This window comes from Vipera berus, assembly GCF_964194415.1.
Source record: "Vipera berus genome assembly, chromosome: 3".
NCBI classification, from domain to species: Eukaryota; Metazoa; Chordata; class Lepidosauria; order Squamata; family Viperidae; genus Vipera; species Vipera berus.
Window position 1 is genome coordinate 1,925,688 of NC_138204.1, and position 19,685 is coordinate 1,945,372.

The window sequence follows — 19,685 nt, forward strand, 5'->3', positions numbered from 1 at the left end:
GAAGAGATTGGACAACCGTTTGTCTGAAAGGGCACAGGTTTTCCTGCCTGGGCAGGGGGCTGGACTAGAAGAACTCCAAGGTCCCTTACAACTCTTGTCATCCTAAGCTGCCTATATTTTATGTTTGGACGAGCTAATTAAACTTTGAAAGCACAAAGCAGTGGATCGGCCCACTTTCCTTTGATAAGACCCTCGCATACGTGCTCCAGAACCTCTGATCTTTGAAAAGCTGGCTTATTTATTCCCCAGCCTTGAATGGCCTTCTCCGGCTGGAACCCTCCCCCCTGCTTTGGGCTGGAGAGAGACCACGCCAGGCCACGGACTTTCACTACTTAGGTTTATTTTCAAGCTTCAGCTGCTTAAACTCTTTGCAAAAATAAAAAAAATAGTCTTCTGCAGGAATCCGGAGACTCGACCGGATCAGGGGCTGGAAAGTTTTTGCAAATCTGAGCTCCCGCCAGCTTGGGCTGGCGGATCAGTCCTTGATAAAGAAGGCGTTCCTGCGCACCATCATGTTCTTCAACGTGGGCTTCATGACGCCAGTCAGGGCCATCCACCGTTTGCCCTTCCGGAAGCCCTTGATGTCGGCCAAAGCCTGCATTTGTTGGGCTTCCGCCAGAACATCGGGGATCTGAGGACTGATCACTGGGTGAAGGTCCGTGTACTGGATGCAGTGGTAGATCCGTGGCTGCGGGGAAGAAAGCCTGGTTACACGTGCATTGTCTGACCCACTGCGACTTAAGCCTCTAAACGTGGGCGCTTAAGTTGCGGCAGCCGCCCCAAACGCCAATACAATCCAGGGTTGCATAAACAGAGGCATAGAATCAAGATCGCGCAAAGTATTAGTACCGCTTGATAAAACCCCAGTGAGACCACACCGGGAATCCTGCAGCCAATTTTGGTCACCATATCACAAAAAAAGATGTTGAGAGTTTGGAAAAATTTCAGAGAAAAGCAACTAAGGCCTGGAGACTAAAAACATACAAAGAATGGCTGCAGGACTTGGGTATGGCCAGTCTAGAGAAAATAAGAAACAGGGGAGACATGATAGCAATATTCCAGTATTTGACGGGTTGCCACAAAGAAGAGGAGGGGGTCAGGTTATTCATCAAAGCACCTGAAAGCAGGACAAGAAGCCACGGATGGAAACTCATCAAGCAGAGAAGCAACCTGGAATTAAGGAGAAATGTCCTGACAGGGAGGACAATTAACCAGTGGAACAACTTGCCACCAGAAATTGTGGGGGCTCCATCCCTGGAGGTTTTTAAGAAGAGACTGGACAATCAACTGTCTGAGATGGCATAGGTTCTCCTGCTTGAGTACGGGGTTGGACTAGAAGACCTCCAGCTCTATTCTATTCTACTCTACTCTACTCTACTCTACTCTACTCTACTCTACTCTACTCTACTCTACTCTACTCTACTCTATTCTATTCTATTGTGGAACGATCCTTGGCTCCATTTGTATAGGTATAATTTTATTAGAAGCCAAGAATATTGCAATAATGGTATAGGGTTTCCTGCCTAAGCAGGGGGTTGGACTAGATGACCTCCAAGGTCACTTCCAACTTTTTTATTATTATTGCTGTTGTTCTTGTTCTTGTTCTTGTTATGTTATATATACTGCTCAAACAAATAAAGCGAACACAAGATAAGACATCCTACTATTAAATACAGTGCATTGTGTTGTTTAAGTGTTCCCTTTATTTTTTAGCAGTATATTTTTTACAGGTTGTCCTCTACTTACGACCACAATTGAGTCAAAATGTTTTGTTGCTAAGCGAGGAACTTGTGAAGTGAGTTTTGCCCCATTTTGCGACCTTTTTGGCCACTGCTGTGAAGTGAATCACTATGGTTGTTAAGTTAGCAACCCGGCCGTTAAATGAATCTGGCTCCCCCCCTCCCCATTGACTTTGCTTGTCAGAAGGTCTCCAAAAGGGATTACGTGACCCCGGGAACACAGCGACGGTCATAAATATGAATCGGTTTTGCAAAGCTTCTGAATTTACCGCAGGGGAGGTTGCAACCGTCGTGAGTGCGAAAAACGATCGCAAGTCACTTTTTTCCGGTGCTGTTGTAACTTTGAACGGTCACTAAACGAGCTGTCGTACGTCGAGGACCCCCTGTGATATAAGACCAGTAAAACCACTGGCGGAAAGTTGCCAGTGAAAGGCAGGAGAGGAGAAGGGAAACCATGCAAAAGGCAGCGTGTAAACATTAACTAAGGAGATGAAAGAAAACGAGCAGGAATTGTTCGGATGTTTGTTTAGGAGAACTGAGACTTTAGCAAGAGAGATAAACTTATGACAACACAAAACACCGTGCTGGTCAAAAGCAGCTGTAGGGAGCAGGCAGGAGGCATGAAACAACACACAAACACGGCCACGGCATGTCTGGAGCGACTGGGGTTGGGGAGACCATCCAGACGCTCAGCTCATTCTAGCAAGTTCGGACTGGAGACCTCGGGCCTAGAATCTGCTGTGTTCCCTTTGACAGAAGACGAAAAAGTTCCACCAAAGCCTAAATAAGAAACTAGCAAGGCCAGCCCTACCGACACGGAGGTGGTAAGTCACGAGTATCTAAGCAGAGAGCAAATTCCCTACTCCCTCCTAGCACTGATGATGTTTCCTAGTTGGGTCATGAAATGTCTGCAAGAAAAGGCCAGGCTCAGAGAGCAACAAGAGCCCCACAGTCCTCCTCCTCCTCCTCCTCCTACTAATACTCCTCTCCGCAAACCTCACACCCTTCGAACACTGATGATGTTACCTAGTTGGGTCATGAAACATCTGCAAGAAAACCACCAAGCTCAGAGAGCACCAAGGACCCCACATTTCTCCTCCTCCTCCTCCTCCTCCTCCTCCTCCTCCTCACAAAGCCAACTCCCTTCTTGCACTGATGATGATCCCTAGATGGGTCATGAAACATGTGCAAGAAAACCACCTGGCTAAGAGAGCACTAAGGACCCCACAGTCCTCCTCCGCTCCACAACCCCCACTCCATTCTAGCACTGGTGCTGCTACCTAGTTGGGTCATGAAACGTCTGCAAGAAAACATCCAAGATCAGAGAACGCCAAGAACCCCACAGTCCATTTCTTCTTCTTCTTCCTCCTCCTCCTCCTCCTCCTCCTCCTCCTCCTCCTCCTCCTCCTCCTCCTCCTCCTCCTCCTCCTCCTCCTCCTCCTCCTCCTCTCCTTTTCCTTGGCCTTTCTGCAAACCCCCCTCCTCCTTTCTTTTTTTTTTTATTGAAAAGTTTTAAAGTACAATTTTCCTTTAAAAATCCCCCCTTCCCCCTCCCTCCTCCCCCCCCTACCTCCCCCCTCCCCCCCCGACTTCCCAAAGCTAAATACAAGGTATATATATAAAAAGCAATCATAAACAATCATATGCTAACAACTATAAACTCTAAGATCCAACACTCTCTAGCTTATATAGGATAAGACAAGCCTTAATAATATCAAATATGTGTAAAAAGAAACTAAAATAAGAAAAAAAAGAAAAAAAAAAGAAAAAAATATGAAAGAAGACTCATTCAAATGCTACATAAAACTTCTTAACCCTATACTTGATCTGGATAAACTCAATCCATTTTCTCCATTCCATAATATAGCGTTCTTGCGAGTGATCTTTCAAATAGGCCGAAATCTTCGCCATCTCTGCCAGGTCGGAAACCTTTAAAGTCCACTCTTCTATGGTCGGCAGTTCCTCTTTCTTCCAATATTGGCCTATCAAAAGTCTTGCTGCCGTAATTAAGTTCAACATCAACTTAGTGTCCACAACTGTAGCGTCTGCAATTATTCCCAACAAAAAAAGTTGCGGACAAAACTTTATCCTCTGTTTAAAAATCTTCTGCATATTCCACCAGACTTTTATCCAAAAAGCCTTAACCTTCTTACATGTCCACCATATGTGAAAATATGTTGCATCTTCATCTCCGCACCTCCAACATTTAGGCTGATAATTCGGATACATACTTGCAAGCTTTTTAGGATCTAAATGCCATCTATAAAACATTTTGTAAAAGTTCTCCCTTAGATTTTGAGCTTGAGTAAATTTTACGTTCCTCACCCAAATCTTTTCCCAAGTGTCCATTGTGATAACTTCCTGGATGTTTTGGGCCCATTTTATCATACAATCCTTAACAAGCTCTGTTTCTGAGTCAATCTCTATCAATGCAAGATATATCCGTTTGATATGTGCTGGTCCCTGATTTCTAATTTGCTTTATCAAATTTTCATCAGTCATTGTAAATCCATTTTTCTGATCTTCTTTCCACCTGGCCCGTAACTGAGTATATTGAAACCAATTTTGAACAACCTTCTCATCTCGCAAGAGGCTATATGATTTCAAACACCAAACATTTCTTTCCAAGCTAAGGATCTCCTTGTACGTAGTCACATCATGTTTGAAGCCAGCATGTATATTTTCTATTGCGTGTTTTGGAATTGCCCACAATGGTATCTTGCAACTTAACTTATATCTATACTTCTTCCAAACTCTCAGCAATGCCTGTCTTAAAATATGCACCCTAAACACGTTGTCTACCTTCTTATCATACAACAAATATGCATGCCAGCCAAACAACAAATCATGGCCCTCAAGATTTAATAACCTCCCTTGCGTCAAGTTAATCCAATCACTTATTCCTACTAATGCAGCAGCTTCATAATATAATTTAAAATTAGGCAATTTAAGGCCACCTCTCTCACGAGTATCCTGCATAATCTTAAGTTTGACTCGTGGCTTTTTCCCTGCCCACACAAATTTATTGATACCTCGCTGCCATTCCTCCAAATTAGAATCTTTCTTAAGAATCGGTATCATTTGGAATAAAAATAAAAATTTAGGCAGGACATTCATTTTTACTGCTGCAATCCGTCCCAACAAAGACAATTGCAATTTTTCCCAACTCTCCAATTCTTTTTGAATTTTCCCCCATAGTTTTTCATAATTATTTTTATATAGCTTTGTATTAGAGGGCGACAAAATCACCCCCAAATATTTGACCCTTTTAACAATCTCAAATCCAGTTAATCCTTCTAAGAGAGCCTTTTGCGAAACTGTCATATTTCTGGCCAAAATTTTAGTTTTCTGTGTATTAACTTTAAATCCAGAAACCTTCCCATATTGTGTTATTATCTCCATCAGTTCCACAACAGAGTTCTCTGGCTGGGTCACTGTAACAACCAGATCGTCTGCGAATGCTCTCAATCTGTAGTCCTGGTCTCCAATTTGTATCCCCTTAATTTTTCCTGAATTCCGAATTTTAACCAATAATATCTCTAATGTTAACACAAATAACAAGGGCGATAACGGACACCCTTGCCTTGTGCCCTTCTCAATATTACATGCTTCTGTCAAGCTATTATTAACTATAATTCGGGCAGTTTGTTTTTGATATAATGCCCTAATCGGTTGTAAAAAAATTTCCCCAAAATCCATTTTGTCTAAAACTTTCAACAAAAATTTCCAATTCAATTGATCAAAAGCTTTTTCAGCATCTAAAAAAATTAGCACTGGTTGTTCCTTTCCAAAAACTCTAACACATCAACTATATGCCTCACATTATTTTTCATTTGCCTACCACTAATAAACCCCGTCTGATCCCCATGAATCACCTGTTGCAGAACCCTCATCAGTCTATTAGCCAAAACCTTAGCAAATATCTTGTAATCTGTATTTAAAAGCGATATTGGTCTATAGTTTTTAACTTGAGTAACATCTTGGTCTTCCTTCGGAATCAAAGAAATAAAAGCTGTTCTCCAAGACGGTGGCACCTTTCCCCCCCTCTGAATTGTCTGGAACAGTTCCTTTAACGGTTTTATCATCTCTAATTGTAAATTTTTATAATAGGCCGCAGTCAAGCCATCCGTACCTGGTGCTTTATCCACCTTCAATTCCTTAATTGCTGTGAAAATTTCTTCTTCTGTAATCAGTTGATTAATCCCCTCTTTTTGTACTTGCGTAAGAACCGGGATGCTAGCATTCTCCAAATATATATCAATATCTTTTTCATTAATTTCCTCTTTAGCATATAGTTTCGAATAGAAATCCACAAAAGCGTCCTTAATAAGGTCCTGTTGAAACACAACCCTTCCTTTGTGCTCAATCTTGTCTATATTAGAAGCCCTTTGTTTTTTCCTCAATCTATAAGCTAACCATCTACCTGGTTTATTAGCGTTGCAAAAAGTATTATGCCTGGCAAACCGCAAGTTGGTTGCCACTTGGTCAGCCATTAACTTATCAAATTGTCCTCTTAACAGTCTAATAGCCTCCTTGGTCTTCACATCCTCTGGGTTCAAAATCAAAGCCTTTTCTTTTTCCTTTATTTCATTCTCCAGTTCTTTCCTTCTAGTTTCCACTGCACGTCTATGTTTGTTATTCATATATATCAACACCCCTCTCATATAGGCCTTGCTAGCATCCCAAACCATATCCATAGAGGTACCCTTATTCATGTTAGTCTCAAAAAAATCCTTCATCCGCTGTTTGCATTCTTCCACATTTCTCTGATTTCTAAACAAATTCTCATTTACGCGCCACGAGCGCCTGTCTCTTTTCTCCTTATCAATCTCTAACCAAACTGGACTGTGATCAGAGATAGTTCTTGCACAAATGTTCACCTTTTTAGTCCTCCAAAAAAAATCATTAGTCAGCAAAATAAAATCAATCCTCGAAAAAGATTGATGTCTATCAGAATAAAAAGTATAATCCTTCTCCTGCAAATGTCTCTCACGCCAAATATCTCGCAATTCCAGGTCATCCTTCATTTCTAAAAAAGATTTAGGCAGTCTAGCATGGCCTGGAATGCGCTTGAAAACTCCAGCCTTGTCCAGCTGTACATCCAAAACACCATTCCAGTCCCCCATAAAAATAAAAGATTTATAATCCAACTGGGTAAGCTTTGTATGTAGTAAACTAAAAAAGTCAGCTTGTTGTTGATTAGGTGCATATAATCCAACTAACAGCGTCTTTTTACCTTCTAACAGCAGCTCAATCATAACATATCTTCCATGCTTGTCTGCTTCGACTAAGTCTGCTGTTAAGGCACTTCTAACATAAACAACCACTCCATTTTTCTTGTTCTCTGCAGAAGCAACAAATTGCGTACCCAACCTCGAGTTCGATAAATACTTTTGATCCAAAACTCTAATATGCGTTTCTTGCAAACATATAACATCTATCTTAAATTGCTTTAAATATTGAAAAACTTTCTTCCTCTTCTGTGGTGAATTTAGTCCATTAACATTCCAGGTTAAGAATTTAGTTGCCATGCATATCCTCCCAAAGCTCTTGGAGCACAGCTTTGATAGGACTATCTTCTTTAGGCCGTGCTCCTGCCACTGCTTGGCTATGAGTACGTTGTAAAGATTCTGAAGACTTTTGCTGGTCTTGTTCTTTTATTTTCTTTGCTCGTTTTAAAGCAGCACGCGTTACCCTTTGCTCTCTAGGATCATCCAAAGAAGTTATAGCTTGATCTCCTCCAGCACCATTATCCTCTGTTTCCTCCTCTTGATGTTCTCCTTCTCCAGATCCCTTTGCAGCTTCCAGAAGTGTTAATGGGGCTGCTTTTAAAACATTATTGTAAAAATCACGCGCTTGCTTCACAGTAATCAGCCGATACCTTTTACCTTCATGCATCACCATCAGCCCTTCTGGAATCCCCCATCTGAACCTTATATCTCGTTGCTTGAGCTCTTGCACAAGAAATGTAAAGTCCTTCCTTCTCCTTAAAATCTTTGGAGGGATTTCTTTTAAAACCAAAACTTCTTGATCAGCAATCACAACTTTAGCATCATAGGCAGCTTGTATAACTTCATCTCTGATTTCTCTTTTTGCAAAGTAAACCACCACGTCTCTAGGCAGCTTTCTCTGTCTGGCAATCCATGAATTCACACGGAACACTTTATCCATAGCTGCTCTTATTTCAGATGCTGGCTGGTTCAATACCACTTCGAGAGCCTCAGAAACCAGCTGCTTTAAATCTTCCTTAATATTCTCCTTTAAACCTCTGATTCTAACAGCAAACTGCATCTGGTAATATTGGGCAAGGCTTAACTCCCTTTCCATTTTGTCTCTTAAATTTTCATTCTCCCGTACTTTTACTTCTAATATTGCATTCTTTTGGGTCAAATCATCCACTTTTTCATCTAAATCCTCCACACATTCCGCCACTTTATGCACTGAAGACAAAATGTCTACCTTCATCACGCTGCACTTCTGTTCCATCCTCTCTTCTATTTTCTCCTCCAGTTTCTCCAATTTCTCCTCCATCTGTGCAAATTTATCACCCATTGATTGGTTAATTGATTCCAGAATTACCTGGGCATGTTTATCCAGCGCATCTCGTAAATCCTTCGGTGTCAATACATCAGGAGGATGCAGCGCCTGTAACGATGATTGTTGCACCGGAGAAGATCCACCGCTCCGAAGAGTTTTAGGGGGAGGTTTAGTCGCCATCTTTAACTTTCAATTGTGACGCACTTTCACTTAAAGTTTAAAAAGTCCACCAAGCTCGAGAGTAAAATAAAATAATCCTCTTCACCTTTTCCTCTTGTACCGCTCTGCCTGCTCCTTTAATCCATAGTCCTTTCTTCAGGCAGGGGTGGTCGCAGACGCCTGGCTCTGCTCCAAGAAATCCGGAGCAGAGACGCCGGCCAGCTGGGAGCAACCCAGGCTTTGGGGGAGTTCAATCCTTCAGCCGCCCAAGCTCCAAGCTCAGGCGGCCCCGGAGAACTCAACCCCTACCTGGGGCCTCACCCCCTCCTCTTCTCCCGAGGAGGGGGCTTCAAAATCGCCCGAACAGCTGATCGGCGCTGTTTCGGGCGAAAAAAAACTCAGCTGAGCCGCGGGCAGCCCGGGAAGGCTGTCTCCGTCGCCGCGGAGCCACCAGAAGTCCCCCCCCCTCCTCCTTTCTAGCACTGATGATTTTACCTAGTTGGGTCATGAAACGTCTGCAAGAAAACCACCAAGCTCAGAGAGCACCAAGGACCCCACAGTCCTCTTCCTCATCTTCCTCCTCCTCCTCCTCCTCCTCCTCTCCACAAGCCCCCTCCTTTTTAGCACTGATGATGTTAGCTAGTTGGGTCATGAAACGTCTGCAAGAAAACATCCAAGATCAGAGAGCACCAAGGACCCCACAGTCCTCCTCCTCCTCTTCTTCTTCCTCCTCCTCCTATCCTCTCTACAACCCCCACACCCTCCTCCTCTTCTTCCTCCACCTCTTCCTCCTCCTCCTCCTCCTCCTCCTCTCTGCATACCCCACTCCCTTCTAGCACTGATGTTACCACGTCAAGCAATGAAATGTCTCAAGAAACCCAAGTCCAGAGAGCATCAAGGACCCCACAGTCCTACTCCTCCTCCTCCCCACGCATACCCCACTCCCTTCTAACTCTGATGACGTTACCTAGTTTGGTAACAAAACATCCGCAAAAAAAAAACCCCAACCAAGATCTGAGGGCACCAAGGATTCCCAAATCCTATCGAAATCCTTCCTTTCAGTGGTAACATACAACAAAACACAAAACTGTAAACCGGGACAGAAGTGATCTCTGGAAGCAGATGGCAGCCTTGGCAGATGGTGGGACCAGGAACACCAGTGAACGCCCCACCCACTTGAGATGTTGGCTCATGCGAGCTGTGGGCCTTCCCCTTCCTCCAAAGCTCCCTTTACTCTGCTCACCTGGTCCTTGTTGGCCACCGAGGCCTTCACCTCCGGCAGCTGCTTCAGCAAAGGCCGGCGCCCCTTCTGCTTGTAGGCACGACCCAGGATGTCGCTTTTCTGCAGACAAATCAGAGAACGCTACTCAGGCATCTTCTGCAGCTCAGGATCCACCACCAGCTTTCCCCTAACCTTTTCCACGGAGGATCTCCGACAGCTTCGTGGAACATCTCACCCTAGCGATCTTCCAAAGGTCCTGATCTTTCTCCCCCCCGCCCCCCAAAGTGTAGTAAGGCAGGGCTTTTCAACTGTGGTACGTTGGCACCTGGCAGGTGGTACGCGACCATCCTAGAAAAGTGGTAGCGGGGGAGGGGAATGAGCTGAACCGGTGGCAGCACCGCACAAGCCTGAGCGAGAGACGGCTGGAGCTGCAGGGCTGTCGGGGCTCAGCGGAGGTGCCAGGATCAGCGCCAGGATCCAGCTGGAGCTCAGCACTGATCCTGGCACTTCTGCTGAGCCCAGAAGAAGCGCCGATCGGCTGGAATGTTGCAGCATCTCCAGGGTCTTGTGATTTACATCCAGATGCTTGGCAACTGATTCATATTTATGACAGTCACAGTGTCCCAGGGTCATGTGAAGTGACCAAAACCTGCTGCAACCACCCAGCAGAGCGGGGGAATAAAAACCAACCACCCCCGACCCCTCCCCCACTGCCAATCCTCAACAGAAATGCTCACAATGAAAACCTCGGACAGGAGGAAGAGCACCGCCGGGCAGGCAGGCAGGCGTCTTGCTCGGCTGTGGCTTGGGGGAGGGGCCCTTTTTTCAGTGCCATTGTAACTTCCAACAGTCACTAAGCGAACTGTTGTAAGTCGAGGACTACCTGTACTTCATCACTTTTTTCCTTTTTTTTTTTTTTGGTCATCCAAGTTTTTGACACCTTGCTAGGCGACTGGTGGTGCTCGGATATTGCCATATCCTAAAAGTGGTACAATGGGTGGAAAGGTTGAAAAGCCCTGTAGTAGGGTCCTGGTAGACCTTATTTACTTATGGAGGGGGACTTGTCTGGTGTCGGGTGTGAAAAGTCAGGTCCACCCCTGAAGGTCCAGTTAAACGGACGCATTGCTAATCGTGGCAAGGCACAGGGATCTTCTCCATTAACAACTGGCACCTGCTAGGAGTTAGATCAAAGTCCAAGGAATTCAAGGGAGTTTGGACTTAATTTGCGGCAATGTAGGGATTCTAGGCTGGTGCCTCGCTTGACTCCACCCCCAATTTCTACCACTCCTTCACCTACATCTGGACACATCAGATCTTGTATGGTTTTCAATGTGTGTGGGTTTTTTTTGTAAAATCTAAGCCTGAGATCCCCAATCTGTGGGCCGTAGCCCCCTACCGGGCTGTGGCACTCACCGCCATTTGCGCTAGTGCCGTGGAGGCGTGACAAAAACAGGGCGCCGCGTGGCCTAAAAGGGGCACCATGCAGCAAAAAATTGGCAAAAACTGGGCAGGGCTAGTGAGAGCCAAATGGGTGCTAGTGCCACCCTACTTGCATCATGCAGACACTAGCACCGCCCCATTTGTGTCACACACGCGTACTTGCGGGCCCCATTTGTGCGTGTACACATAAAATGCTTCCCCCCTCCCTTTCCCTCTGGTCCACCAGTCAAGGAAGGTTGGGGACCTTTGACCCAGCTGCACTTGTTCTAAAATCCGGCACCCCCTAAACTTAAACAAAGGCAGTCCTCGCCACTGTGAAGTGTATCACTGCAGTTGTGAAGTCACACGGTTGTTAAGTGAACCTGGCTTTGTTTGTCCAAAGGTCGCAGAAGGGGATCACACGAGCCCGGGACACGGCAACCATCGTAAGTGTGAGGCAGTTGCTGAGCATCCCGATTTTGATCACGTGACCCACGGGGGACGCCGCAACGGGTTCTAAGTGTGAAAAACAGCCACAGGTCCCTTTTTCCGGCGCCATTATAACTTTGGACGGCCGCTAAGTGAACCGTTGTAAGCTGAGGTCTACCTGGATGATGTCCCACCTACATTTTGCCCCCTTTAACGCTAAGCTACCGTTTTCCCCTCTAAATATATATTTTTTTTCCTGGATAACGGACGTAACCCGAGTGCTGGGAATAAGGTGACTTTGATTTTTTTTTTTCCTCTGCAGATTATATTGGAAATGAAAAGAAAAAGAAAAAAAGAAGACAAGAGCTCCACTCGGCCAGGTAAGCTTATCAAGGCGACACTAAGCGGGGTGTGAATTTAATAAAACAAAAACATAAATATAAATGAGCTCGCCTTGCCAGACTCCTCCCACTTCTGGAAGGAGACCTCAATTTGCTCGTCGTTATACTGGGCCATCCGGTTCTCCTTCTGGATGAGGTCCTGCATCCTCTCCACGGTGTCGATGCTGAAGGAGGACCTGGGGCTGAGGAAGTCCATCAGAAGGGACTGCTGCGTCCGCTGCTGGCTCAGGGTCTGGACTATTTTGCGGGTGCTCCTGCGAAAGAGCAGGCGGAAGAAGGCACCGTCAGCGCCTCTCCTCCCGAAGAAGGCCCCAGGACTCATGGAACCTAGAACCAGGAATCTAGAATGCTCCAACACGGGGAGATTTTAAAGAAGAGATTGGCCAACCGTGTCTCCTGCCTGAGCAGGGGGTTGGACTAGAAGACCTCCAAGGTCCCTTCCAACTATTCTATTTTCTTCTCTTCTCTTCCCTTCTCCTCTACTCTAATCTACTCTACTCTATTCTATTAATATTTTATTCTATTCCATTCCATATTTTCTATTCTATTCTATTCTATTCTATTAATATTTTATTCTATTCCATTCCATTCCATATTTTCTATTCTATTCTATTCTATTCTATTCTATTCTATTCTATTCTATTCTATTCCATTCCATTCCATTCCATTCCATTGCATTCCATTCCATATTCATCTGAGTTGGCTCGGGAGTTCATGGCTTCCATGACGGCCATGGACCTGACGCAAGTAATTTTGGGACCGACTCATGAAGGAGGCCACACCCTTGACCTAGTTTTCTTGTCTGGACGGTGGTTAGATGATCTTGGTGGGGGCTCTCCAATTATTGTGCCCCTGTCATGGACCGATCATCATCTCCTGCGGCTGGTCTTCCGTTTTGCCACCCCCCGCCGTGGGTGTTTGGAACCAATTAAATGGTACCGCCCCAGACGCTTAATGGATCCCCAGAGGTTCCAGGCGGCGCTGGGGTCCCCACCTGCCTCCCTTGCTCACAGCTCGGCAGATGCCTTAGTGGAAGCCTGGGAAAGGACGGCCACTGAGGCTCTTGACCGAGTTGTACCCCTGCGGCCCCTGACCCGGTGCAGATCCCGTCGAGCTCCATGGTTCTCTGCGGAGCTCCGGGAGATGAAGCGTCGGAGACGGGGCCTAGAGAGCGGTTGGAGGTCCAGCCGATCCGAATCCGACCGATTGCGACTAAGAGCCTACATTAGGTCTTATCTCGCTGCGATAAGGGAGGCGAGGTCTAACCACTTCGCCACCCTTATCGCGTCCGCAGATAATCGCCCGGCCGCCCTGTTTAGGGTGACTCGCTCCCTCCTAAATCAGGAGGTGAGGGAGGATCCCTTGCAGGGTCGTGCCGAGGAGTTTAACCAACATCTGTCGGACAAAATCGCTCGGATTCGGACTGGTCTGGACTCTGACTGGGCAGAGTCTGACGATCAGGACACGGGCGGTCTTGTCGATATCACCTGGGAGGAGTTTGATTCTGTGACTCCGGAGGAAGTGGACAGGATCATGGGGAGGCTGAGCACCACCACATGTTTATTGGACCCGTGCCCTTCCTGGCTGGTCTATGCAGCCCGGGAGAGGACACGCAGCTGGTTCCAGGCAGTTATATCGGCTTCTCTGAGTGAGGGTATCTTCCCCGCCGTCTTGAAGGAGGCGGTGGTGAGGCCTCTCCTCAAGAAGCCTGCCTTGGACCCAGCTGTATTGAACAACTTTCGTCCTGTCTCCAACCTTCGCTTTCTTGCGAAGGTTGTTGAGAGTGTGGTGGCGCATCAGCTCCCTCTGGTCCTGGATGAAGCGGATTATCTAGACCCGTACCAATCGGGTTTCAGGCCCGGGCACAGCACGGAGACGGCATTGGTCTCGCTGGTGAATGATCTCTGGAGGGCTCGGGACAGGGGGCATTCCTCTGTTCTAGTCCTATTAGACCTCTCGGCGGCTTTCGATACCATCGACCATGGTATCTTGCTGCGGCGTCTCAGGGGACTGGGAGTGGGAGGCACAGTTTTACAGTGGTTCTCCTCCTATCTCCAGGGACGTTCGCAGTCGGTGTTGGCAGGGGGGCAGAGGTCGACCGCGAGATCTCTCATTTGTGGAGTTCCTCAGGGGTCGGTCCTCTCGCCTCTCCTGTTCAACATCTACATGAAACCGCTGGGTGAGATCATTCGTGGCTTTGGAGTTGGGTATCATCAGTACGCTGATGATACCCAACTTTTCTTTTCGACCCCAAACCACCCCAGTGATGCCCTCAACATGATGTCCCGTTGCCTGGAGGCGGTTCGGGTCTGGATGGGGAGGAACAGACTTCAACTCAACCCCGACAAGACTGAGTGGCTTTGCATACCTTCATCCCGGGTCTATTCGGACATTCCACCTCTGGCTATGGGGGGTGAACTATTACCCCCCGTAGATAGGGCTCGCAACTTGGGAGTCCTCCTAGACTCACGGCTCACCTTGGAAGACCATATAGGAGCTGTGACTAGGGGGGCCTTCGCCCAGGTTCGCCTGGTGCGCCAGTTGCGGCCCTATCTTAGCCGGGATGATTTGTGCACGGTCACTCATGCGCTCGTGTCCTCTCGTCTGGACTACTGCAACGCTCTCTACATGGGGCTGCCCTTGAGGACCACCCGGAAGCTCCAACTGGTACAGAATGCAGCCGCGAGAGTTGTGTTGGGAGTCTCCCGATACTCCCACGTTACACCTCTGCTCCGTGAGCTGCATTGGTTGCCAGTTGTCTTCCGGGTGAGATTCAAGGTACTGGTAACGGTGTTTAAAGCCCTCCATGGCATGGGGCCGGAGTACCTTAGGGAACATCTGCTGCCGGCATCAAGCTCCCTGCGCCCTGTGCGTTCCCACAGAGAGGGCCTCCTCAGGGTGCCACCGATCAGAGAATGTCGATTGGTGGCCCCCAGGGGGAGATCCTTCTCTGTGGGCGCTCCGGAGCTGTGGAATCAGCTACCGGTAGAGCTCCGGATGGCGCCCGATCTTCGCTCCTTTCGTCGCGATCTCAAGACGTTTTTGTTTGTACAAGCTGGCCTAGCCTGATGGGGATCGGTGGGGTTGTTTTATCTTTGGTCTCTTAATTTTATCTTGGGGTTTTTAGAATTGTACTTCTATTGTTTTAACTAGGGCAACTGTTTAATCATTTTTTTTTAATGTTTGTATTTGGTATTTTATTCTGCCCTGTGAACCGCCCTGAGTCCTCAGGGAGAAGGGCGGTATATAAATGTTATTAAATTAAATTAAATTAAATATTTTCTATTCTATTCTATTCTATTCTATTCTATTCTATTCTATTCTATTCTATTCTATTCTATTCTATTCTATTCTATTCTATTCTATTCTATTCTATTCCATTCCATTGCATTCCATTCCATATTTTCTATTCTATGCTATTCTATTCTATTCTATTCTATTCTATTCTATTCTATTCTATTCTATTCTATTCTATTCTATTCTATTTATTCCATTCCATTCCATTCCATTCCATATTTTCTATTCTATTCTATTCTATTCTATTCTATTCTATTCTATTCTATTCTATTCTATTCTATTCTATTCTATTCTATTCTATTACATATTCTATTCCATTCCATTCCATTCCATATTTGCTATTCTATCCTATCCTATCCTATCCTATTCATTGCATTGCATTGCAATCTAGAAGGAACCTTGGAGATCTAGTCCAACCCCCCTCCTCACGGCAGGAGACCTTATACATCCCAGTCATTTGGCACTTTTCAATCTCTCCTTGAAAACCTTCAGTGATGGAACATCCAAAGCTTCTGGAGGCAAGCCGGTCCACTGAAGAACAGAGTAACAGAGTTGGAAGGGACCTTAGAGGTCTTCTAGTCCCACCCCTCTGCTGAAGCAGGAGACCCTATACCATTTCAGACAAGTGGCTTTTTGAAAAGCTCCAGTGTTGGAACATTCACAATTTCTGGAGGGAAGCAGTTCCACTGGTTAATTGTTCTCAGGAAGTTGTCAGGAAGTTTCTCCTTAGTTCTAGGTTGCTTCTCTTCTTCATTAGTTTCCAACCGTTGCTTCTTCTCCTGCCTTTGGGTGCTTTCGAGAAGAGGTTGAGCCCCTCAAATATTGGAACACTGCTATTGTGTCATCCCTAGTCCTTCTTTTAATTAGACTAAATATACCCAATTCCAGCAGCCGTTCCTTGTATGTTTTACCCTCCAGACCTCTTGTCATCTTTGTTGCTCTTCTCTGCACTCTTTCCAGAGTCTCAACATCTTTTTTACATCATGGTGACCAAAATTGGATGCAGTATTCCAAGTGTGGCCTTATCCAAGGCCTTGTAAAGTGCTACTAACACTTCACGTGATCTTGATTCTATCCCTCTGTTAATGCAGCCTAGCACGGTGTTGGCTTTTTTGGCAGCTGCCGCACAGCGGCTGGCTCCTATTTAAGGGATGGCCCACTAGGACTCCCAGATCCCTCTCACAGTTACTACTATTGAGAAAGGTACCCCCTACTATACCTGTGCCTTTATATACTTGTGCATTCTGAGCCAAGTGGCCTATTTACTCACTCCCAGTGGGGTTGCCGGCCCTCATTGAGAACTTTCAGCGTGTGTAGGGATGCCACCTGACGGATTTCCTCGGGGACCTCTGGTGGAATTAAGCGCGATATCCCCAGGCTCCACAACGACTGTCCGAAGGTCCCTAAGTGTCAAGCCAGAAACAAACTTTATTTAATCAGAATAAAGCTGAAAGGGAGCTTAGAGGTCTTCTAGTCCAAGCCCCCTGCTCAAGTAGGAGACCCTCTATCATTTCAGACAAAAGGCTGTCCAGTCTCTTCTTGAAAACCTCCAGTGATGGAGCACCCACAACGTCTGGAGGCAAGGAGTTCCACTGGTTGATTGTCCTCACTGTTAGGAAGTTTCTCCTTAGTTCCAGGTTGCTTCTCTCCTTGATGAGTTTCCAAACATCATTTCTTGTCCTGCCCTCTGGTGCTCTGGAGAATAAATTGACACACCCCCCTCTTTTTTTTTGGCAGCCCCTCAAATACTGTTCTGGAGGTCCACTTAAAAACTTAAGTGGACCTCCAGAACAGAGTTTGTGCATCGTCACTTCCTGTTGAAGTCCCACACCAGGCAGCCACGACCCAGAAGTGTCTTCAAAACAGAACTTTTGATTTTAGTCCGAAAAGGTTTCCCAACACTGTGCAGATGTTTCCACCATTCCTTAGAACAGGGGTCTCCAAATTTGGCAACTTTAAAACTTGTGGACTTCAACTCCCAGAATTCCTCAGCCAGCATGGAGGAAGACCCCAGCCTTTGCAACTAAAATAAAAAGGCGGGCACGTTTTCTTGATTTCTGTCACTTAAGGAAGAAAAATGAAATGAAATGAACCTTTATTGTCAAAGTACAACTATGCGTGCATTGAGATTAGCTGAGCCTCCCTTCCAATTTTCTTGGTGCAAATAATACATTTAGCAGCTGCAGATAGGCAAGACGGATAGTAGAGGAGATGTGTAGCTTGAGGAGGAGGAGGAGGAGGAGGAGGAGGAGGAGGAGGAGGAGGAGGAGGAGGAGGAGGAGGAGGAGGAGGAGGAGGAGGAGGAGGAACGTCTCTGGGTACTCTGAGCTTGATTTCCTTGCAGACATTTCATGACCCAACTAGGTAACATCATCAGTGCTAGAAGGGAGGAGGGTTTGCAGAGTGGAAGAGGAGGAGGAGGAGGAGGAGGAGGAGGAGGAGGAGGAGGAACGTCTCTGGGTACTCTGAGCTTGATGATTTCCTTGCAGATGTTTCATGACCCAACTAGGCAACATCATCAGTGCTAGAAGGGAGGAGGGTTTGCAGAGTGGAAGAGAAGGCGGAGGAGGAGGAGGAGGAGGAGGAGGAGGAGGAGGAGAAGGAGGAGGAGGAGGAGGAGGAGGAGGAAGAGGAGGAAGAGGAGGAGGAGGAATGTCTCTGGGTACTCTGAGCTTGGTGGTTTTCTTGCAGACATTTCATGACCCAACTAAGCCATGTCATCAGTGCTACAAGGGAGAGAGGTTTGGGAGGAGGAGGAGGAGGAGGAGGAGGAGGAGGAGGAGGAGGAGGAAGAGAAGGAGGAAGAGGAGGAGGAGGGTTAGTAGGTAACATCTTCAGCCATATATATAGCACATTTAATGATTTGTAGAACAGAGGAGCCCCAGGAAAACGCACCAAAGGAAAACCAACCTTGGCCAGGCTAGCTAAAACATAGCAGCTCGGAAGAACGCCTATCTGGACAAAAATCCCTTTTTCTCATCCTCCTGCCCCCCACCCCACCCCGTCCCAAACTAGCTCCCCCATTTTGCCTCCAAGACCCCCGAAGAGGCCTTACCGACGTGTCTGCCCGTCAACAGCCAGAGTTTGATGGTGCAGTCCTGGCTGGCTGTCAGCACTGCTTGGAATTTTTCCACGTATCTGAGGCTGATCACGTTTTTCACATGGCCCCGCCAGGAACTCAGGCAGACGGGGGGGATCAGGGTGGTGACCCAGCCTTCGTGTTCCTGCGGAGGGGGGGGAAAGAGAAAGAGAGAGAGAGGCCGGAGTGCATTGTGGGAAAGCAGGCCAGCAATCCAGAGAAGAAAAGGGGGGCGGGGGAAAAAATGAGACGTCGTGACCGTCGTAAATACAGGAAGTCCTCGACTTACGACAGTCCGCGAAGTGACCGTCGGAAGTTGCAACGGCACTGGCAAAAAGTGACTTTCGTCCATTTTGCACCCTTACCCCAACCGTTGCAGCCTCCCCACGGTCACGGGATCAGAGTTCAGAGGCTCAGCAACTACCTCGTACTTACGACTCTTTATGATTGTACAGGTGGTCCTCAACTCACCATCGTTCGCTTACTGACCGTTTGAAGTTACCAGAGTGCTGGGAAAAGTCACAGGGCCAGGTTTTTTTTTCCAGATTTGCGACCTTTGCCGCCTCCCCGTGATCAGAATTCGAATTATGACAGTGTCGCTGTGTCCCTTTTTGTGACCTTCTGACCGACAAACTCCACGGGGGAGGGGATCCGGACTCACTTGGCAACCGGGTTGCTCACTTAACGACTGTCAGATGCCAAGCACCTAATTTTGATCATGTGACTGGTGGTGAAAACCAGTTTTAAGTCACGTCTTTTAGCACCAGTGTAATTTTGAACCGTTGCTAAACAAATGGCTGTCAGTCAAGGATGACTGATACATTGTTCCTGCCAGCTCAATTCTCAATAGGACATGATCATATGGCAACAACGAGCAACAAAGATGATCGGGGGACCGGAGGCTAAAACATACAAGGAACAGTTGCTGGAATTGGGGATGTCTAGTCTAATGAAGAGAAGGACGAGGGGGGACAGGATAGCAGTCTTCCAGTATCTCAGGGGCTGCCCCAAAGAAGAGGGAGTCAAGCAATTCTCCAAAGTGCCTGAAGGCAGGACAAGAAGCGACGGATGGACACTAACCAAGGAGAGAAGCAACCTAGAACTAAGGAGAAACTTCCTGACAGTTAGAACAATTAACCAGTGGAACTCCTTGCCTCCAGAAGCTGTGGATGCTCCAACACTGGAAGTTTTTAAGAAGAGACTGGACAGCCATTTGCCTGAAATGGTATAGGGCAGGGGTAGGCAACCTCGGCTCTTTTATGACTTGTGGATGTCAACTCCCAGAATTCCTGAAGTCCACGAGTCATAAAAGAGCTGAGGTTGCCTACCCCTGGTATAGGGTTTCCTGCTTCATCAGGGGGTTGAACTAGAAGACCTCCAAGGCCCCTTCCAACTCTGCTATT

At 46.8% G+C, this 19,685-nt stretch overlaps 1 protein-coding gene across 1 annotated transcript in view; it reads right to left on the bottom strand.

The window, feature by feature from the left end:
* Positions 1 to 334: 334 nt before the first annotated feature.
* The window catches only part of EFCAB8 (EF-hand calcium binding domain 8), a 65,280-nt gene continuing 45,929 nt past the window's right edge, over positions 335 to 19,685 (bottom strand). Inside the window, exons 21-25 of the mRNA XM_081323882.1 lie at positions 18,259 to 18,427; positions 16,474 to 16,606; positions 11,959 to 12,160; positions 9,679 to 9,777; positions 335 to 688 (exon numbers count right to left, since the gene is read on the bottom strand). Coding sequence (XP_081180008.1) covers positions 476 to 688; positions 9,679 to 9,777; positions 11,959 to 12,160; positions 16,474 to 16,606; positions 18,259 to 18,427 — 816 coding nt within the window. The 3' untranslated portion in view covers positions 335 to 475. The remainder of the gene's footprint in view (positions 689 to 9,678; positions 9,778 to 11,958; positions 12,161 to 16,473; positions 16,607 to 18,258; positions 18,428 to 19,685) is intronic.